This window comes from Uranotaenia lowii, chromosome 3 (genome assembly GCF_029784155.1).
Source record: "Uranotaenia lowii strain MFRU-FL chromosome 3, ASM2978415v1, whole genome shotgun sequence".
In the NCBI taxonomy this organism is placed as follows: Eukaryota; Metazoa; Arthropoda; class Insecta; order Diptera; family Culicidae; genus Uranotaenia; species Uranotaenia lowii.
Window position 1 is genome coordinate 324,664,818 of NC_073693.1, and position 20,001 is coordinate 324,684,818.

Below are 20,001 nucleotides of genomic sequence, written 5' to 3' on the forward strand. Positions count from 1 at the left end.
AATTATCAGCGGAAGTCGTGCCTACTATGGACTCCACAAGCAACTGCGGTCGAGAAGACTTAGCCCTCGCACGAAGTGTAACCTGTATATGACGCTCATTAGACCGGTTGTTCTCTACGGGCACGAGACATGGATATTGCTCGAGGAGGACCTGCGTACACTCGGAGTATTCGAGCGACGAGTGTTAAGAACCATCTTTGGCGGCGTACAGGAGAACGGAGTGTGGAGGCGAAGGATGAACCACGAGCTCGCGCGCCTCTACGGCGAACCCAGTATCCAGGAGGTGGTGAAGGCTGGCCGGATACGCTGGGCGGGACATGTTGCGAGAATGCCGGACGACTGTCCTGCAAAACAGGTGTTCGCTGCGAATCCGGTAGGAACAAGACGAGCGGGGGCGCAACGAGCGAGGTGGTTAGACCAAGTGGAGCGTGATCTGGCGAACGTGGGGTGCCCGAGAAATTGGAGAACGGTTGCTATGAACCGAGTGAATTTTAGGAATTATGTTCGTCAAGTTATGTCGTGAGACGGAATACTATGTAAATAAATTATGCAAAAGAGGCAGAGCTGCACATATAACCCTTAATCTAGTGGTGTTCTAAAAAATCCAGTTTTTTTCTTGGCTACTGTTTTTTTATCTTTGACAGTTATTAATTTAAAGAAAAAAAAAACCAAAACATCAGTAAGGATGGGTGCCACAAGTACAGATTTATCTAAAAAAGAACAGATTTTTTAATTATTTTGTGTACAGATTCTGTCTGCACAGAAGACAGAGTTTTAGGATTTGCTTTAATTTATTTTTGATTCAATCATTTGAAAAAAATAAACCACAAAAAACGTTTTGAAGTAGGAAATAGAAACCAATTGGATTGAACATTTTACTATGAAAAGTTAGAATTCAGATTTATGTGAAGTTGGTCAAATATGAGAAAAAATGTCACAGTTGAGAATCATTTCTAGTTTTATATCACCTTAATTTTGATTTGAAATATCATATTTCGAAATTTTTAGAGCACAACTAATTTTTTAAAGTATTTATCACTGATGACCTTTTTGTATGAATTCGAATGTGGCAACGAATGTGAAGAACACGAGAAAAAAAAATTTGCTATTTTTTTTACGTTGTGTGGTGCAAGCAGTGGTGCCAGGTGGTTTTGTCCAAAATCAGAACAACGCGAAGAGAAAAATCAGGATTTTTCAGGACACCTAAGAATTCATGGAAATAATATGCAGTTCTTCTTAAATTGCAAAAATAAATGCGAAAAACAGGTGATGTATACGCCCTAATTTATGCATCAGCCGTGAGAAGCTTCTTGGCTGACCTACAGTTCATATTGAAAAACACAATTTAAATATCATCGGATGCAAAGATTACCATCGGTATTTTTTTTTATCGCAGATTTGTTTGAAGTTCTCATAGTTCGATTACAAATTTTAAATCAGGACAATTCAGAACATTTTAAGACAAATTTTCAAAAAATCAGGACAATTCGAGAGTTTTTGAAAAATCAGTACGATCACTCGAAAATCAGGTCAAATCCGGATAAAGCAAGACACCTGGCACCTTTGGGTGCGAGTCAAAATAACTTTTTTCTCCATTTACACTGAGGTTCAAGACTGAAACACTAAGGTGCTTCTGGCTGAAAATCTCTTTCGCTCACTCAGATGCAAGAGCTCTCACACTTGCTGTCCGAGTCGCTTACAGCTCGTGTAATCTCGAATAACGATGAGAGCATGATCAGCGGAAGAGGGTTGTACTCGGAAGCCCAACTAAAAAAAGAGCGATTTTCTCCCGACTCTTGGTTGTGTCGACCAACCATGACGACGTTTGATAAAATGTATACACAATTTGTTGCAATGCTGGAAAATACACCTGTGTAGTTTTCCTTGGAATCTCCACAAATGTCGAAAAGTAGCACATTTAGACACTGTTTTGAAACCTGTATAGAAAATTACTGCTTTTCGACATTGTTTCTTCGGTAGGAAAATCAGACCTTTTTAAAACCAAACTTACAGCTGTATTTCTGCAATATATTAGTTTACTTAAAAGTTTGGATCATGTTATATTTGAAAGGATACATTTTAATGCTGATAATTGAATCATATTTCATCTTTTTTTTAAGATTTGCAAAAAAAATTCAATTTTTAACATGGAAAGTGTCATTAAAATCGTTATCAAACAAATGTCTCTGAAAAGAGGAGTTTCTAAGATGTAAACCCCAAATCACAGCGAATCTAGTTCAAATGTTGTTAACAACTGTTTCACATTTCTTTATTGACTCTTAATCCTATCTTATATTGCATTTTTGCCAATTTAAACTTACTTATTCACTGGGGAGTGTATATTTACTCCATAGTTTTTGTGTTATTGGGGAAATCTATGTACAACTTGACTGGTCAGAATCAGGCCTTAAAAAGTAACAAACGGTTCAAGGTTCCTTTTAGGCATAATAACAACTGTACAAATTTTGATTGCTCAACCATTTGAAATGGGCTGTAGTAAATAATTCGAAGTTGGTATGGAAAATAGTAGGTTTGGAAAAAGTGATTTTTCGGGTTCAAAATATCTTACAGCCTCACTGTTATAATGAACTCAAATTCTTCAAGCTGCATCTTATTCCTGAAGATTCAAAAAACAATTTTACCCAAGACCTTGAATCTTTTAGGTATGTCAATCAAAAGTAATGATGATTTCTTTCCAAATGGCACCCTACACTGATTGATGGGTAGGAGCCATTATACGTTGGAAACTAGTTGGCGTGTTTTCCCAACATGTGTCAAAAAGTACCGCAAAGAAATCTAAGCCGGGATACACCAAATTAGGCATTGTGCTTCTCAGAATCTACTGGACCAAACTGTTCAGATTTTTCACATTTTTCGTTAAAAAGGTTAAAAAGTACCTGACTTAAACGACTGGCTAGTATTTATTTGCTAATGGAAACTTTCTTCGTAATACCAAAATTTGTAAAGATTACCGATTTGGGAGACAAAAACTTTCCTTTACTGAATTGTTTTGGGATGTTTGGTAGAATCGAAAATTAATATAAGATCGAGATTCTATACTACTAAACATGTATAAGATTTTGTATCGTGGATTTATAACAGTTTTTTCATAGTTTGTAACGTGGATTTATAACATTTTTTAAAAGAAGTTTTAACTTTGGAAATCAATTTGAAAATATATTTACCATTAAAAAAAAATTAAATATTTTTTCAACGTTCAAACACATTTCAAAACCAATTTGAGGAAGCCCATATAAAACAGCAAAAGTTCTGCACACTAGTGAACAGAGCTCAGACGACTACAGCTAATCCTAATCGATTATTACCTATTATTTACACATGTGGGTGGTGATAAGTGAATCCAATTACGTTTTGCATTCTTCACGATAGTTACATGGTTGGATGACAAAATAGTAACAAACTGGGTTGGAATGGGAGGATGAATAGATTTACAGGAATGAGTTTGCCGGTGGAGTTGTTTCGAGTTATCGATGAATGAGGACAAATCGATGCAATGTGAACCACGTGGTGCAGTGATTTGCTTGAGGTGACAGCATCATTTTTTTTCTAATCAGTTGTGATCCGACGATTTTTTTTAGTGAGAACTATCAGCAATCAGCATACAGCATCAACTCATGGATTTTGATGTCGATGAACGAAGATGAATAATGAATGTATTAAACAATCGTTAAAGCCAGATTAGTAGGTAAAAATTAATTTTTTTATAATTTTGTCGATTGATAGTTTTTTTTTTGGATAATCATGTGAAGTGACCAATCAGAACCAAATCGATGAGTTAATTTACATGGTTCATACCAAAATTAGATGGAAATTTATTTTACAGTTTATGGAATGACATTTTTTTACAATTTGTTTTATGAAATGATTATCAAACAAACAAAGAAAATTCTGATGAAGTTAAGGTGAGGATGATTTCTGATCGGGTTGAATAATTCCGGACTTACTTAATCTCCTCAGGAAGACTGCATAGAAACAAATTAGATTGATTTGTTAGTTTTTATTTTGGTTTAATTTGTTCCAATTAAGCATTTGGAGATTTCATAATAAACGAATAGCAGTGCGAACACTAAGTTTAAATGAACATGCAAATTTGTTTTAATTTTGTCGTGTATTGATGAATGTTCGAGTAAAGGCTTGTGGAGTATGTTTAAGCATTCATAAAAAATAACTTATAAGTCATGAACAGGAGCATCAAGTTAAAAAAGGATTGACATTTGGGTACAGTAAAAAAATACAGAAGCAACGTTTGATTCTTTCTATATTCAAAGTTATCGTGGATAGTTCAGTGTCATCTTTGTGATTTTCATAGACCTATGCCATTTTAAGCCCCCCGAAAACCTGGAATATGCACTGAAAATTTTGTCGTCAAGCCGTATTGACAAAATTTACTACCTATTGATAATTTATTGAATTCTAAATTTCCTCTACACTCAAAATCAATGGTTGAGCTACTTAAATAAAGCCAAAGCAAATTGGGAATCCTTCTTTTGTCACTCGAAGTTGGAAAATACCAGGGTTAGGGGGAGTTGATAATAAAAAATAATGAAAAAAAAAACTAATTGGAAAAAATTGCACGAAAGGATGTTTGCAACAAAATTGTATACGTTCTTCATTGCACAAAAAATTTAATTCGACTCATTTTTTAACGAAAATTTAATACAACCAATTCAACAAAAGAGATTAAACTCTCTTCTTCAACAGTTTAATTTTCGCACTTAAAATCTTTTCGAAATTTGATAAATTTATCGAAAATTGATGTATTTAATATTAAACTTCATTTCCTTTTTGGGTTTTTTTTTAGAAAATTCGAAAAGAGGGGGGGACAAAACAAAAATTTGATACTTGTTCAGACCTCATTCTATTTTGAAAAATTACTAATTTAACCATGTTACCCAACTGCGATTTCTTAAATATTCAAGAAGCTATAATGATTTGGATTGCGAAATTCTCCAACACCCACAGATTAAATCAAACGCTGCAAAAAACATTGTTGCTTGATATTATAATGGGCAATAGCAGATGTTTGCAAACAAAATAAATAGCATTTGAGATACTAGGTGGTTTGAATAAGAACTTAGCAATTTATTTAGTTCGAACTTAGTAAAGGCTTAATTCGACGAAAAACATTTATTTTTTAAATGCTCTAGAATTAATAAATTCAAGACAATCGGAGTACACAGAAGGTTTTTTTAAACGGTTTATTTTCGTTGCTTTCTTAATTAACGCGACATGTGAGAGAAAATTCTGAGAGAGAAGTCCTTTTCAAAGGAAAAAACTTAGAATTTTTATAAGCTGGAAGAATCTTAGCTTTAAGACATGGAAAATGAACAGGCCCTTAGACCTGAGACCTGAGATAAAGGATCTAAGATTGTGACCTGACACCTTAGACATGAGACTCGAGACCTAAGACCTGTGATTTAAGACCTGAGACCTGAGACATGATGAGCCGTGTGTAAGAAGTAAGAAGTAAGACGTGAGAAATGAGCCGTGAGAGGTTAGAACTGAGACGTGAGAAGTTAAAAATGAGCAGTGGAACTACGAAGTGAGACGTGGACTTAAGACCTGAGACCTGAAACTTGAAAACTGAAACCTAGGACCCGAGACCTGAACCCTGTGACCTGAGACATGAGACCTGGGACATGATGAGACGTAATAAGTGAGAAATGAGACGTGAGAAGTGAGAAATTAACCGTGAGAAGTACGAAGTGAGAAGTGAGAAATGAGCCTTGAGAAGTGAGAAGTGATAAATGAGCCGTGAGAAGTGAGACGTGACAAGAGAAGTTCTCACTTCTCACGGCTCATTTCACACTACTCACGCAAACTTCACACTCCTTACGACTCATTTTTAACTTCTCACGTCTAACTTCTAATCTCTCTCGGCTAACTTCTTACGTCTCACTTCTCATGTCCCATGTCTCATGCCTTAATTAGAAAGGTTCGGGTCTCGAGTATCAATTCTCCTGGGATCTGAGCCCCGAGACTTGAGACATGATGAGCCGTGTGTGAGAAGTAAGAAGTGGGACGTGAGAAATGAGCCATTTGAGGTTAGAACTGAGACGTGAGAAGAGAAAATGTGCAGCAAGAAGCACGAAATGAAACCTGAGACGTGGAACTGAAGACCTGAGACATGATGAGACGTGATAAGTGAGAAGTAAGACGTGAGAAGTAAATAATCAGCCGTAAAAACTACGAAGTCAGAAGTGAGAAATTAGCCGTTAGAAGTGTGATATGAGCCGTGAGAAGTGAGAAGTGACAAATGAGCCATGAGAAGGACCGAGAACTTCTCACTTCTTTTGGCTCATTTCTTCTTACGTCTAACTTCTAACCTTTCTTGGCTTTCTCCTCACGTCTCACTCCTCACATCCCATGTCTCATGACTCAGGTAAAAGGGTTCAGGTCTCGAGTCTCAATTCTCTTGGGACCTGAGTACTGATACCTGAGACATGATGAACCGTGAGAAGTGAGAATATAGACGTAAAAAGTGAGCCGTGAAAAGTTAAAAGTGAGACGTTAAAAGTGAAAATGAGCCGTGATAAGTACAAAGTGAGACGTGAGAAATGAGCTGTTAGAAGTGATAAAAGAGATATGAGCCGTGAGACATGAGAAGTAAGATGTGAGCCGTGAGAAAATAGAAGTGAGACGTGAGAAGTTAGAAATGATCCATAAGATGTGAGACGTTAGAAGAGAACTACTCGCTTCTCACGGCTATTTTTTCACTACTCACGTCTCACATCACACTCTTCACGGCTAATTTTTCACTTGGCATGTCTCATTTCGAATTTCCCACGGCTCACTCCTCACGTCTCACTTCTCATGTCTCATGTCTCATGTTTCAGGTCTCAGGTAAAAGATCTCAGGCCTCAAGTGTCAATTCTCTATTCTCAAATTTAAATCTCATTTCTCAAATTGAATGTCTCAAGTCTCATGTCTCAAGTCTCAGGACTAAGATTTAAAGTCTCAAGTCTCAGACAAGGTTTCCAGAAAAATCTATAATTTCACATATTTTTGAGCAAATTTCCATCACAATTTTCAGTCTTTTGTTGAGTCCCTTCAGAAAACCTTCCGATTTCCCATATGAACTTATCAGAGTCTCTTCTGAAACTCTTTTGATTGCATTCTGGAACTCATTCGAGTCCTGCAAGGAACTCGTCCCGGTCCATTCAGAAACTGATCTGAGATCCTTCACAAAATATTCTGAGTTGCTTCTGGACCTTTAAATTTTCTTCCCAGATTTTTTTGAAAAAAAATTATTCCTGTAGAGAAATGAATCCAACTTAGATGAAATTTCAGGAACTAGATAAGAGAAAATTGATGTTGAAAAACATGCGAAAAAAATTCGCCTTGTCTCCCGGTGAGACTTGAACCCACATCTTGCGCCTCTCCGGGGCCCATGTATTAACATTCTACTACAGGAGACCAACCTGGCGTATGAATATTATAGGGGAGGAGCGGGCTATATGCGCCTATTAAGCTGAACACTGATTTAATCAAATATCACATCGAATATGTGTACAAAAACTATATACACGTGTGCGGGCATCTGTTTTCTATACAATGGAGTAATTTTTATGTTAAAATTTTCTTCTGTTTCCAAGAAAACGATTTTATTGTAAGTGTTGTCTAAAATGCCGAACCTCAAACCGTGCGGGCTAAATGCGCCTATTTATGTTTTGAAAAAATTTCTGTTTTTTGGGCAATATTTCCGTATAATTTCATTGAAACTGCTAGAAAGTAATAATTTACGTACGACAAAGCTGAAGTTTTATAAAAATCTATGTGTATTATAATTTTATGGAATAAAACAAAAGTTAGGGTTGCCATACTATGGAGGCAGTTCATCCATGAGAAAAACTTTATCAAATCTGTTTTTAGATCTCCAATTCTCTCTTAAGATGTTATTCAGAGCTTAGATTTGAAGGTTCAATGATAAAAATCATTTTTTTATTGTATTTAACCTGTTATTTTAGGATGGAGGCATTTTAGAAACATGATGGGGGCATACAAAAACACTCTATTATTCCACTATATAATCATTATTAAAACTCCACAAAAGCTGAAATATGTTTAATTTCTTAAGTTAATTCGAGTAAGAAACAAAAACCATCCTAGTTTTTGTTTTAAGCTTCTTTACGTATAATTTTTAAAAGTCGAAATATTACATCAAAATGTATCAAAACCTTGTATGATTTTTTAAATTTTTATGAGTTTGTAAATTCATAAAATTCTTTCTTGCCCTATGTTCTAAGCGTATCACCCTCAAAATGCATTGGTCGGATAAGCTGTCTAGTCAGCCGTTTCATCAAACAGCCGTAGGGTCATTTAACCCGATAGGCCCATTTAGGAAACCTTTCCCCTACTGGTTGAGTGTCGATGTCTATCGGAATGAAGGGAATAGTTCTCCCATGTGTTCATAATCATTTTTCTTGGTCTATTTCTATTCCCATCATTTCATCTTACGGTAGTTGGAATCAAGTTTGGACATTTTTAAGCACGGCAAGATTTGCATTGCCTTCTCATGCCCATGCCCATCATGCATGCCCATCTCTGGGTCGCAATTTAAAAATAAAAATTATTCCTTTCTGAACATCTTCTGAGTCTCTTTAGAAACTCTTTTCTGGAACTATCATATGTCTCTCCAGAAATTTAAAGGGTCTCTTCAGAATCTTTTTTAAATTCCCTCGCAAGCTTATCTGAGTGTCTTCTGAACCTTTTGTGATTCCTTTCAGGAATTGTTCAAAAATGTTTTGGATTCCTTCTGTATCCTTTCTGGAATTTTTCTCGTTTGAAACTCTTCTGGCTTCTTCCTGGAACTCTTCTGAGTCTCTTCAGAAACTCTTCTGAGTTACTTCACTAGCTATTCTGAGTTTCTTCAGGACTTTTTTCTGATTCCGTTTTGGAACTCTTCCAGCTTCTTTCTCGAACTCATTGGGGTTCCTTTTGGAATTCTTCCAAGTCCGTTCTGAAATTCTTTTGACTCCTGTTTTCAGCTTTTCTGAGTTAATTTAGGAACTATTATAAGAAACTTTTATGAGTCCATTCCGGAACTGTTTTTTCACATATTTTTTTGTTGGGATGGATACTTTTTTCTCAAAATAAAAGCCAACATTGTTTTGGAGTGAGTTCACATTTAGAGTTCATATTTTTGGCATACGGATAGAATCGATTGGCACGGAAACATGCAATCTTACTTTTGAATGTGTGCCAGGAGATAATCAATCTTCTTTTCGATGGCGAATCTCCATCATAATTCGCGCATCACGCGATGTCAACGCTTTCGAGTGAACTTGCAATGATGGTGCATCGGAAGGTTAAGGAAAGTTCAATCCGCCCTTCTTTTCTTTTAGACCTTTGCTATTCGCAAAAGACAGAAAACTAATGTCTCTTGAGTTGTGTAGTGTTCCTGTACACAATCCAACATCAATTATCGCATTCCAGAAAAAAAAGATAAATGGATAGAAAAAAAGACATCAAAGGGGTAGAGTTGGAAGCGTGGTCGTCATCGTCCTAAAGATTTATCCATGTTAACCCATGGACCGCGCCAATCTTTCCCGGTGGATTTGAGTTCGGACAAATCTGGGACGAGATCCGAGAAGGAAGACGGAAGAAGTGAGGTGGACCGTGACAAACAGATGAATGGAATAATTACTGACGGGGTCCAGGGGAACTTTCCGCCTGTCTTCGGAATGGCAAACCTCCACCCACCAGCAGAGTCTGATCTTGGAAGCAACCGCGGATGATGATGGAGATGATGGCTCGAACTAGCTGGCTCCGGGAACAGCTGACAAGCTTCGGTTCAACAAGATGAAATATTATAAAAACTGTTGAGGTGCACTCCACAAATTGATCTATGATGACGACCAAGACCAAGACGAGGACACAAAAAAATGAGTACGAAGGCGGACAGATTTTCCATCTTTTTTTCCGCATACCAACAGGAATCTGTGAAGGAGAAGACGTTGATCTAGGAAGAAGGAAAGTGGGGGTAAGATAGTAATCTTTCTTTTAAGTTTAACTCCGCCGTCAACCGATGGGGACAATTTAAGTCTTGACAATCCAGCTGAACTCGAAGCATATCAGCTTGTGTTGCATTAAATTTACGACGAGATTTCTGCTGACGATATTGAGCTATGAATTTCTAGGAAGAAAAGGTTCCAGATCTTCGGGTAGTTGACTAGATCTGATCATTCTGCTTCCAAAAACAAAAGAACATAAATTTTCATAAATTCTGAATTCACATTCAGAACTCAGATTCATAACTCAGATTCAGAACTCAGATTCAGAACTCAGATTCATAACTCAGATTCAGAACTCAGATTCAGAACTCAGATTCATAACTCAGATTCAGAACCCACATTCAGAACTCAGATTCAGAACTCAGATTAAGAGCTCAGATTCAGAATGCATATTCAGAATTCAGATTCAGAATTCATTTACAGAATTCAAATTCGAGTTTCATATCCACAACTGATTCATATTCTTCAAATCAAAATTCTCTCGAACTTTTTCTTATTTTTTTAAATTGAACCATTTCAAAAACTCATTCATATACGAAGATCCAATAAAATAAAGGGGGAAGGATTCCCGAGAGAACACGAATTAAAATCATGTCCAACGTCATTTCTGTCACTTCTCGTGCATTTTTTTGCTCCGCGTGTCAAGATCATCGTCGTTTGCCTCGATGCTCTAGTAGATACCTAGATCATTGGATATTTTTCTTCCTATTTCTCAGGCAAAATCCGTCGACTGCCTCGGTCTCCCACGAGAAGAATTCTAGTTTTCTTACTTTAATGACGCCCCGATCCAAGAGCTGGGGACCCGGGCAAACAAGGAAATTGATATAAAATTACACCCAGGCATGCGAGACAAATTGATGTTAGGTAGGAGCAGTAAGAAATTATAATTATTGTGCTCGGGAGATTTTTTTTCTATCTGTTTTTTTTATTTCCTTGTGATTTCTGTTGCCGGATCAGTGATTTTTTTTCGCTGAGTGTAGAGTGTTTGTGCGAATGCAAAACTCAAGCCGTACAAACAGAAATTGAATAAAAGCAACAAAACTAGTAAAAGTCCAATTACAACTAGAACCTAGGATTGGAGCTTGCCTAAATTTAGGCTTGATCTCCAAAAATTGTTGAACGAAAAAAACAAACACTTACTGTGCGAGGATCCATTCTGGGAAGGCGCCGAGGAAGCGGAAGATCCGTTGCTGTGTCCGTTCGAGTGATGGCCGTTGCTGTGCCCGTTGCTGTGGCTGTGGCCATTGGTCTTTTCCGACACTCCGTTTCCGTTCTGGTGATGTCCGTTGGTTTTCGGGGCCGAGGAAGTTCCGTTTCCGTTCTGATGGTGGCCGTTGGTGGCTTTGCCATGGCCGTTGGCTTTTCCGTTGGCGGCAGCATCCGTGGTATCCCCGATCGGTAGGTTGCTCTTCATGTGGTTCTTGGCCGGGGTGTACGGGCGTTCCAGCTCACCGAACAGCCGGTTGTGCGAATCCTGACCGGGACCGTTGCGGCGAGGGGTTTCGGCTGATGGGGGTAGAGGAACAGAAATATCAAGTAAGTAAAAAAAAAAATCTTAAAATGAACTTCTGAATAGTCTGAGATAGAAGGAAGCATGCGCCAAATACTGAATCTATGCTACATCAACAAAGTAACTCAAACGAATCGATGCACCACGAATCCTGATGAGGTGTAGAAACACCGTAACGAATGCACTTAAAATTAAATTTAAACTAAATTAAAGCGAAATTGAATTATAGAATTAACAGCTAAACAACTTGAAAGATAAGAACTAGAACCTCTTTGCCAATGCAGAACGAATATTTTAAAATACTGCTACAGATTTGAACTCATGACAAGTGATTTTTTTATATTCAATAAATTTTTGTTTTAATTTGATTGTGAAAGGAATCTTATGGGAAAGTTTTGGCTGCCTCTTATTTTATCGAGTTCTAATGAAAATATAAAAGTAGCGAGTTAAATATACCACATATTCCTACTTTTTGAGATTTTTTTTAACTAAAAGGAGAAAACGTAAGAGAAAACTGCACAAAAAATCAAAAACGAATTTTAATAATTCTTGTACTTCATAGTTTCATGTGACTTATAGAATGACAAATCGCTATTTTTTCTGTCATATTCAGGATATCAACCCACAGTTTATTTTGAATGGTGTATTTGGTGGATTTCTTAATATCAATATCCGATACCCAGCAATATTTATTTTCATCTGTGCCAATGAATGTTTTTAATGTGCCGCCATTTTAAGCAGCTCCCATTTATTATCTTTATTTTTTCGTCAAAACCAGGTTAGAAGTTTTCTTCATCGTATACCAAACATGGCACATCACTATCTCCAGCGTTTCCAAACAAAACTTCTCATGGTTTGAAATATCGCCAATTTTTTATACTTCATATAAATATTTTTTGTGATTTCTTTGAGCCACATAATTTAAATTGACCTTTGATGTGCTTTTACACAGGTAATCAAGTAACCTATTAGTCCTCAAACGAAAACCAAATTTGTAGATTGTTTGATAATTGGCTCATAACAATTCTAATTTTTTGTCCCGATTTACCTTCATGACCCTATTCACTAGACTGAGTCAATTTGAAAAACAATAAATTCAAATGACATCACTGCTGGTGCCTCGCGAAGTATTGCATAGAAAAAAGTCATGCAATACTTCTCTAGTCACCCAAGAGAGATGTCAATTGTATTTTATTTTTTTCAATGCCAAAAGGCATTCCCCCATTAAACACCTTTTTGCCTTTCTTACAGAAAGGTATAGTTATCGGTCGATTTGGGAGATCCTTAATTATGGGTCTTAGATATACCTTTATAGGTACCTATCGAATCAGCTCGACGAGTTCAGACGATGTCAGTGTATTTGTATGTATTGGTGTGATTTTTTTATAAACTTTGTCACTACGTTTTTGCGAAACTGGGAAGTACAATAAAAATGATTTTTGTCTTAAAAAAATTGATTTTTTTCCCTCTTCAATGTATAAAAGAAAGAAAAAAAAAACAAAATAGTTTGAAAAATAAATTTTCATAGTAATTATCATCAAATCATCACTCCAAAAAACGTGTCAATTCGGCTTGCTAGCCACAACCAGCAATCACTAAAATCAAGATTATCGTATATATGACGTCAAATTATACGTGACGTCATAGATACGCGCTTGCTATCTAAAAGTATGAACCTGTCGATGTGTGGAAGGGAGAACAGACAGGCTTCGCTCCCACTCAGGTTTGATGTCATCGTGACAGAAACCGTGTGGGAGGAAGACGACAGTTCAAAATTTCCCGGCCAAAAGGTTGTATTTCAGTTTTTCATTTAAATGGTTCAGTTTGAAACCGAACCATTTCAAAAAATTTCGGAACCGAAGCTCCGAAATAATTAACATAAAAATGGTTTTCACCAAGGGGTACGACCCCAAAATTAATGAAGTCGTTGATGAGTACGTCGTGCCCACACTGCATGGTACGAAAGTGATTGATACTTCAGGTTGCTCTGTGAAGGACAAAACGACGAAGGGGCGCGTGTGGGAGAACGAAGCACACCATATCAATTTCTTCACACGCTCATTTTCATTAACCATTTTATATGGTTACTTAATTAATTTTTTAATATTGTTGCTTTTGAATGAATTTTTGGAAAAACTGCAATCATGATGGAAGTTCTCATGTAAAAAATATTAAAAGGTTAAAAAAGTTGACATTGAGATATTTTTCCATTCGTTGCCATTTTCAAAGTGAAGAGCACGCACGTTGCCATTTTGAAGAAGCACGCATTTTATCGAGGAGTGAAAAAACATCGTTTTCGAAGCTCATTGAAGAGAAAACATTTTAACCAAGTTGGGCCATAGTGGTCTTAGGCATAAGTCGTGTAATATATGCACGCTCCTTTATTTTAACTCAAAATTAAGTACGACCGATGTTCAAAACATTGTTCGATTTTATGAACTTAAAGTTAAGCACTCTGTTACTTTGATTTATCGGCCTAGCGGTGAAAAGTGATGTCCTTTTTAGTAGGGACATCTAAAGATTATGAAATTTTTATATAGATGGATAGAAGGTTAGAGGAAATGAAAGATGGTGAAAATGAGCGGGTAGAATTTGTCTAGAAGCATTACCATCACATACCAAATTTTTGTTCCTCACGAGCCTACTACTATGAAGTGGTAGATACAGATAGAGTTGCATCTACCACCACACATTAGTAGGCTTAGCGTGGTCCGCCCCACAAGCGAGAACTTGTAGTGCGGACGAACAAAAAGATGGTATGTGATCGCTCAGATAAGCTCCCTTTAACTCAGAAACGCATCTATCGATGTTTAAGTCTTCTCAGTTTGTTATCTTCGCATTCGTTACATGCGGGGTTTGCATGCGAAACGGTACGGCTCGTGAGGAACAAAAATTTGGTATGTGATGGTAATGCTTCTAGACAAATTCTACCCGCTCATTTTCACCATCTTTCATTTCCTCTAACCTTCTATCCATCTATATAAAAATTTCATAATCTTTAGATGTCCCTACTAAAAAGGACATCACTTTTCACCGCTAGGCCGATAAATCAAAGTAACAAACAAAAATTACGGTGGTTAATCTCTTCATAAAGTTAAGCACTCTTTTTCCTCCTTGCGATGGTTTAAAACGGAATTCGAACTGCGAATTCAAAATTCATCCTTTTTTTTCCTTCGGCGAGGGAGCAAAGCTGAGTTCGACCTTATGAACTAAAAATTGAACTCTCTTTGTTGGACTGAAAACACTTAGCGAGTTCAGTTCGAACCGGAACAGAAACCAACGAACACGTCGCAAAATTTTGTCGTTCCGGAACAATTACCGGAAGACTATGAAGGAACTTCATAACGGAATGCATGCTCACCGTGTCAGCGTAAAATTCTGTCCGTCATTGTTATCATACGGTGAGCGGCTTGGAATGTCCGGAAACTTCCGGATGTTGTGTACTTCCCGTAGGAAGTAACATCCGGAAGTTTTCTTTGACCGGGAGTGTCAAAACTTTTCACCGCTCCGTAATTGTACCGGATGCAATGCAATGTACCGGAACAGCAACATCTGGGTACAATAAATTTTTTTCATCCTTTAATTCCCTGAAAAAAAAAGCTACCCTCGAAAAAAAGGATAAATTCGAGTTCGGCTGCCGAACTTAGTATTGAGTATGCCTATCAGAACTTAGTTTTGCTATTGCCCAGTTGAACTCAAAGTTGAGGGCTGCCACCGAAGTGCTGTTTTGAACCAAAACTACTTAATTTTGAGTTTAAAAAAAGGAGCGTGAGTGCAAACAAAATAAAAATAACACTTTCTACGACAATACGACGGGTCGAATCCTTCAGGCATCTGGATGAAAAACATCATTTTCGGCAATCTAGTCTGCTGTCTGGATGTCTTCACCGAAATCGAACGTAAGTACATCAAATATTTATTAATGGTTCACTTTCATGGTTTTCAACACATTCCTTTTTCTATTTGTAGGATTATCTTGATCGCTTTCAGCCAAAAAACAATCATTATCAGCTGCAAGCCTCTCCGGCACAGTCTAGTGAAGCCTCCCTGAAAGAGGCTCGAACTACCTTCATTCAACATCGCTCGCAGGCTTCCGAACAGGCACAGGACAAGAAATGCAGACTGGGTTGCAACATACAACACGGTGGCGAAGTGGTGCTAGAATTTATCGATTACAAGGCCCACTAGCGAGAGGATTGTGTTCGTTAGGTTCCATCCGAATGATGGGGAAAAGCTGTACCAGTAAAGGACGAATCACTCGATCTACTCCCGGGCGAAGCGGACAGTATTTTCAGCTACGAAAGCCTGCCGAAGAAGCACTAGTAAAAGTACATGTACGCAGCTCGATTTGTCCAGATAGTCCGGGTGATGACCCCGAACGACTACAGCGATCGGGCCAAGTTCCAGCTGATGGAAGCACACAAAAATTCGAAGCATGTTTTCGTAGTGGTAAAAATGTATTGAAAAATTAAATGAAAATTTAATTCAAAATTAATTTGATTTTTGATTTTGATTTTTACAGGGACAAAAATTGTAATATCCAATCATGAAAGAACGAACAGATAGCAACGGATCTACAGTGAAATCTCCGGAATGAACTCTGCTTGCGAACGGCCGTACCAGTGACGTGCTGTATTCAAAATAATCATGACAGCGCCAATTTTCTCGACATTCAGTTCTCTTTTAGTGGCTCCGGAGGATCAGCCTTTGAAGTTGAACCGGTTCTTGATATTGTATTCGTTATTTTATATTCGCCTTGATAATTGATTCTGACCATTACACCTATGCGTGTAGACCAGGCCGACATTTCATTTACTAAACTAAAAATTGTAAAAATGAACATAGATACAAATTTAAAAATATATTTTACCGATCATTGGACTCTATGTTAGAATCATTGATACTCTATTCTTGCTGTCTTGACTCCATAGGTTATCCAGAGCAAATGTTGAATTATTTGAAACACATGGTTGGGAACCTTTTTCTTATATTGTAATCTTTAATTTTATAATCGTCTTCTTAATTGATTTTGATCGGTCTGTTTTTTTATGATCGATATACTTATGCGTTGATGATTATGATAAATGATAGATTCGAGAAAATGCGCTTCAAAGTTGGACAGGTGCTCAATTTTTCATATATTCTTTGTTTTTTATATAGTAATCTTTAATTATAAATTCATATTCCTAATTGATTTTGAAAATATATTTAACCCATCTTTGGACTCTATATCGGAATCGTTGATACTCTATTCTCGCCGTCTTCACTCAATAGGTTACCCAGAGCAATCGTTGAATTTTTGAAACATATGGTTGGGGACCTTTTTTTATATTGTAATTTTTAATTATAAATTCATGTTCCTAATGGATTTTGAAAATATATTTTACTGGTCATTGGACTGTTCCCAGAGTAAACGTTGAGTTATTTGAAAGAATGGTTGGGGACCTTTTTGCCTTTCTTACAGAAAGGTATAGTTATCGGTCGATTTGGGAGATCATTAATTATGGGTCTTAGATATACCTTTATAAGTACCTATCTAATCAGCTCGACGAGTTCTGATGATGTCTGTGTATTTGTGTGTATTTGTGTGAATTTTTGTAAACTTTGTTCTCGACGTTTTTGTGAAACTGAGCAGTACAATAAAAATGATTTTTATCTTGAACAATTTGTTTTTTTTTCTTCTACAACCTATAAAAGAAAGAAAAAATTACAAAATAGCTTGAAAAATTTTTTTTCATAGTAAATATCAAAAATCATCTCTCCAAAAAACGTGTCAATTTGGCTTGCTAGCCACAACCAGCAATCACTAAAATCAAGATTATCGTATAGGGTAAATGTACCCAAACTTGGCCCCTAAGGCATGGTTGACTATATTTCCCATGATTGTAGTCTCCCTGTTATATGTACCTTCAAAAGTCCTTCGACAAATATGATTGCTTACTAGCCTGAAATGTAGTAAAAATATGTCCTTGCTTTAAAGCGGTGGATAATTTGAGATAAACCTGATCAAACTATTGATTGAAATGCTCCTTATTGTGGCCCCCGTTCCGAATTATGGCCCTTTATGAGTTCCTTAAATTGGCCGCCTCTAGAAGAAATTTGCCTCACTAATACAACAACAGCCCCCACGAATTCGTTGATAATATCCTGGAAGGAAGCACAACAATGTTCTGTGTTGTTTTCAAAAAGTCGAAAGTACGAAATGTCAACCAATTTTTAGAATTGATATTTCCGTGCAGAATTATAAACTAACGTAAAAAAGTTTCACTTGTTCGTTTCAGTTTTTGGTGTGTTTAAAATTTCTATTATCAGAATGACAATCTAGAACAAATAGGTTCCAAAATATTGCATTGGTTAACATAAATATGTTTATTAACCATGCAAACAAATCGTTTGTTCAATTTTTTAAAATATAATCATGATAGATCTGTTTCCATTGAAGTTAACATACGATAGTGAATGTTCATATTCTTTTTATTCCACTCCCATAAAAGAAGGAAAGACATTTTAAAAACCATTATGACCGAGGCAAGAAGCAAGCTAAAGCTAAAACTCATGTAAGCGAACGATTCTTTGAATCATACCAACATATTTAAAATGTCGCCCTTAGGAATTTTCTAGCAATCGTTTGCGTACACCCGGATAGCAAAACAAGACAAACTATCGCTCACTCCAGCCAGCCTGATTGAAATAGATTGCATCTCACTCGTTCGTTTGGGGACTATAGCCAATAGAAGCGAACAACAAATTTACAAGCTGGGTGAAATTCAAGCTGCATCTCACTCGCACTCATGCAAAATCATCATCCAAACTCGGCAGCGCTTCCTTCGCATATTCCTTTCCTACGGAAAACAAATGCGTCACTTCTGCTGATGCACTGTGATCCATAATATAAAACAAACTTGGTCAAAATATAATTTTTGATTTCACATGAAATTGAAAACAATAAAATTTAGCTCTAAATAACATAATTTTTCAACATTGTAATGCCATTACTTTTTTCAATAAACATAATATTTAGAATGTCATAATTTGAACTTTGTAACCATTCCTTTCAAAGCGACACATATACAGCAAATGTTCATCTCCAGCACAAATAAAATGAAATAAAAATACGTTGAACCTTATTTCCAATTGTAATTTTTTTTTGGTATGGATACTTCAACGTTGAGATCCAAGATATCGTTTCGGATCCGAATCCTGTTGATTTCGTGCTCAGAAGTTGAGAGGAAAAGTTCTAGAAATTTACCAAAAAAAAGGCAGCTAAACTTTTAGTATTATAATTCCAACTAAGATGCCAAATACGCTTGAGAGATAAATAAATTGATTATAGTCCGAAATACATTAATGGTATTTTTAAGTTATTTCAATCATTCTTTTTACTTTCGACCGGTTTTAAATTTCCAGACCACTGTGCACTAACGGCCGACGATTCGGCTGCCGGCTGCCGGCTACCGTCTGCTTTCTGATTTCGTTCTCACACAAACATACAAACTTCAATTAGTGGAATTTCATGCCAAGATTAGGCGAAAAAAATGTTTATATTTTCTTCAATTTTAGATCAAATATTTACGTTGTTTGGAGTAGGCTAAAATTTTATAATTTTTGCCACGTTTTGCTGTAACCAACGATATTTTTCAGTGATTTTTTCATAGGGAAGTGTGTTTTTAAAATCGATCCGAAAGTGGCAGATGCACTAGCAAGGTAGGTTCATTTCAGATTTTTTCCGAAAATCGTTATTTTACTTCCAGTTCGTCATGTGAAAAAAAAATTATTACGCAGTTATTTATATTCAATTGCGGACAAATGCTATGCAGAATGTAGAAAAATGCGATTTTCTTTTATGTTTGATTTATTTTATATTTTTAGGCATATGTTTGACATATAAATTACCAAAATGAATTTTGGCATGCCAAGATAAGGAGCATGCCAAGTTAAGGCTCACATACCCTATATGACGTCAAATTATACGTGACGTCATTGATACGCGCTTGCCATCTAAAAGTATGGATCTGTCGATGTGTGGAAGGGAGAACAGATTGGCTTCACTCCCACTCAGGTTCGATGTCATCGTGACAGAAACCGTGTGAGAGGAAGACAACAATTTTTCCATTTTAATGGTTCAGTTTGCAACCGAACCATTCCAAAAATTTCGGAACCGAAGCTCCGAATTATTAAACTTAAAAATGGTTTCCACCAAGGGGTACGACCCCGAAATTAATGAAGTCGTTGATGAGTACGTCATGCCCACACTGCATGGTACGAAAGCGATAATAACTTCGCCCAACATTATATTCAGGCACAGATTCCTCTGAGAAGGGAAAAACAACACGGGTACGCGGACGATGTATGCACATCCTCTCATCTTCTCACGTGCCGTTCGTGCTTACGAAGCTTTTTCTTAAGCAGCAACGACAGGAGAGTATTTCGCCCGTGGAAGCAAATTAAATCCAATAA

General features: G+C 36.7%; 1 protein-coding gene and 1 long non-coding RNA gene across 10 annotated transcripts in view; one reads left to right on the plus strand and one right to left on the minus strand.

Moving 5' to 3' along the window:
* LOC129750907 (microtubule-associated protein Jupiter) overlaps positions 1-20,001 on the minus strand; it is a 619,733-nt gene that overhangs the window by 447,161 nt on the left and 152,571 nt on the right. For 8 of the 9 annotated variants that reach the window (XM_055746097.1, XM_055746094.1, XM_055746100.1 and 5 more), the window contains 2 exons: positions 11,175-11,540; positions 3,966-3,983 (listed from right to left, as the gene is read on the minus strand). In XM_055746097.1, the coding sequence (XP_055602072.1) occupies positions 3,966-3,983; positions 11,175-11,540 (384 nt within the window). The remainder of the gene's footprint in view (positions 1-3,965; positions 3,984-11,174; positions 11,541-20,001) is intronic. The other variant, XM_055746098.1, reaches the window with a different exon arrangement.
* Positions 15,171-16,403, plus strand: LOC129750910 (uncharacterized). The gene is made up of 3 exons (XR_008738525.1): positions 15,171-15,443; positions 15,514-16,001; positions 16,067-16,403. It is a non-coding gene; the product is annotated as an uncharacterized LOC129750910 (long non-coding RNA).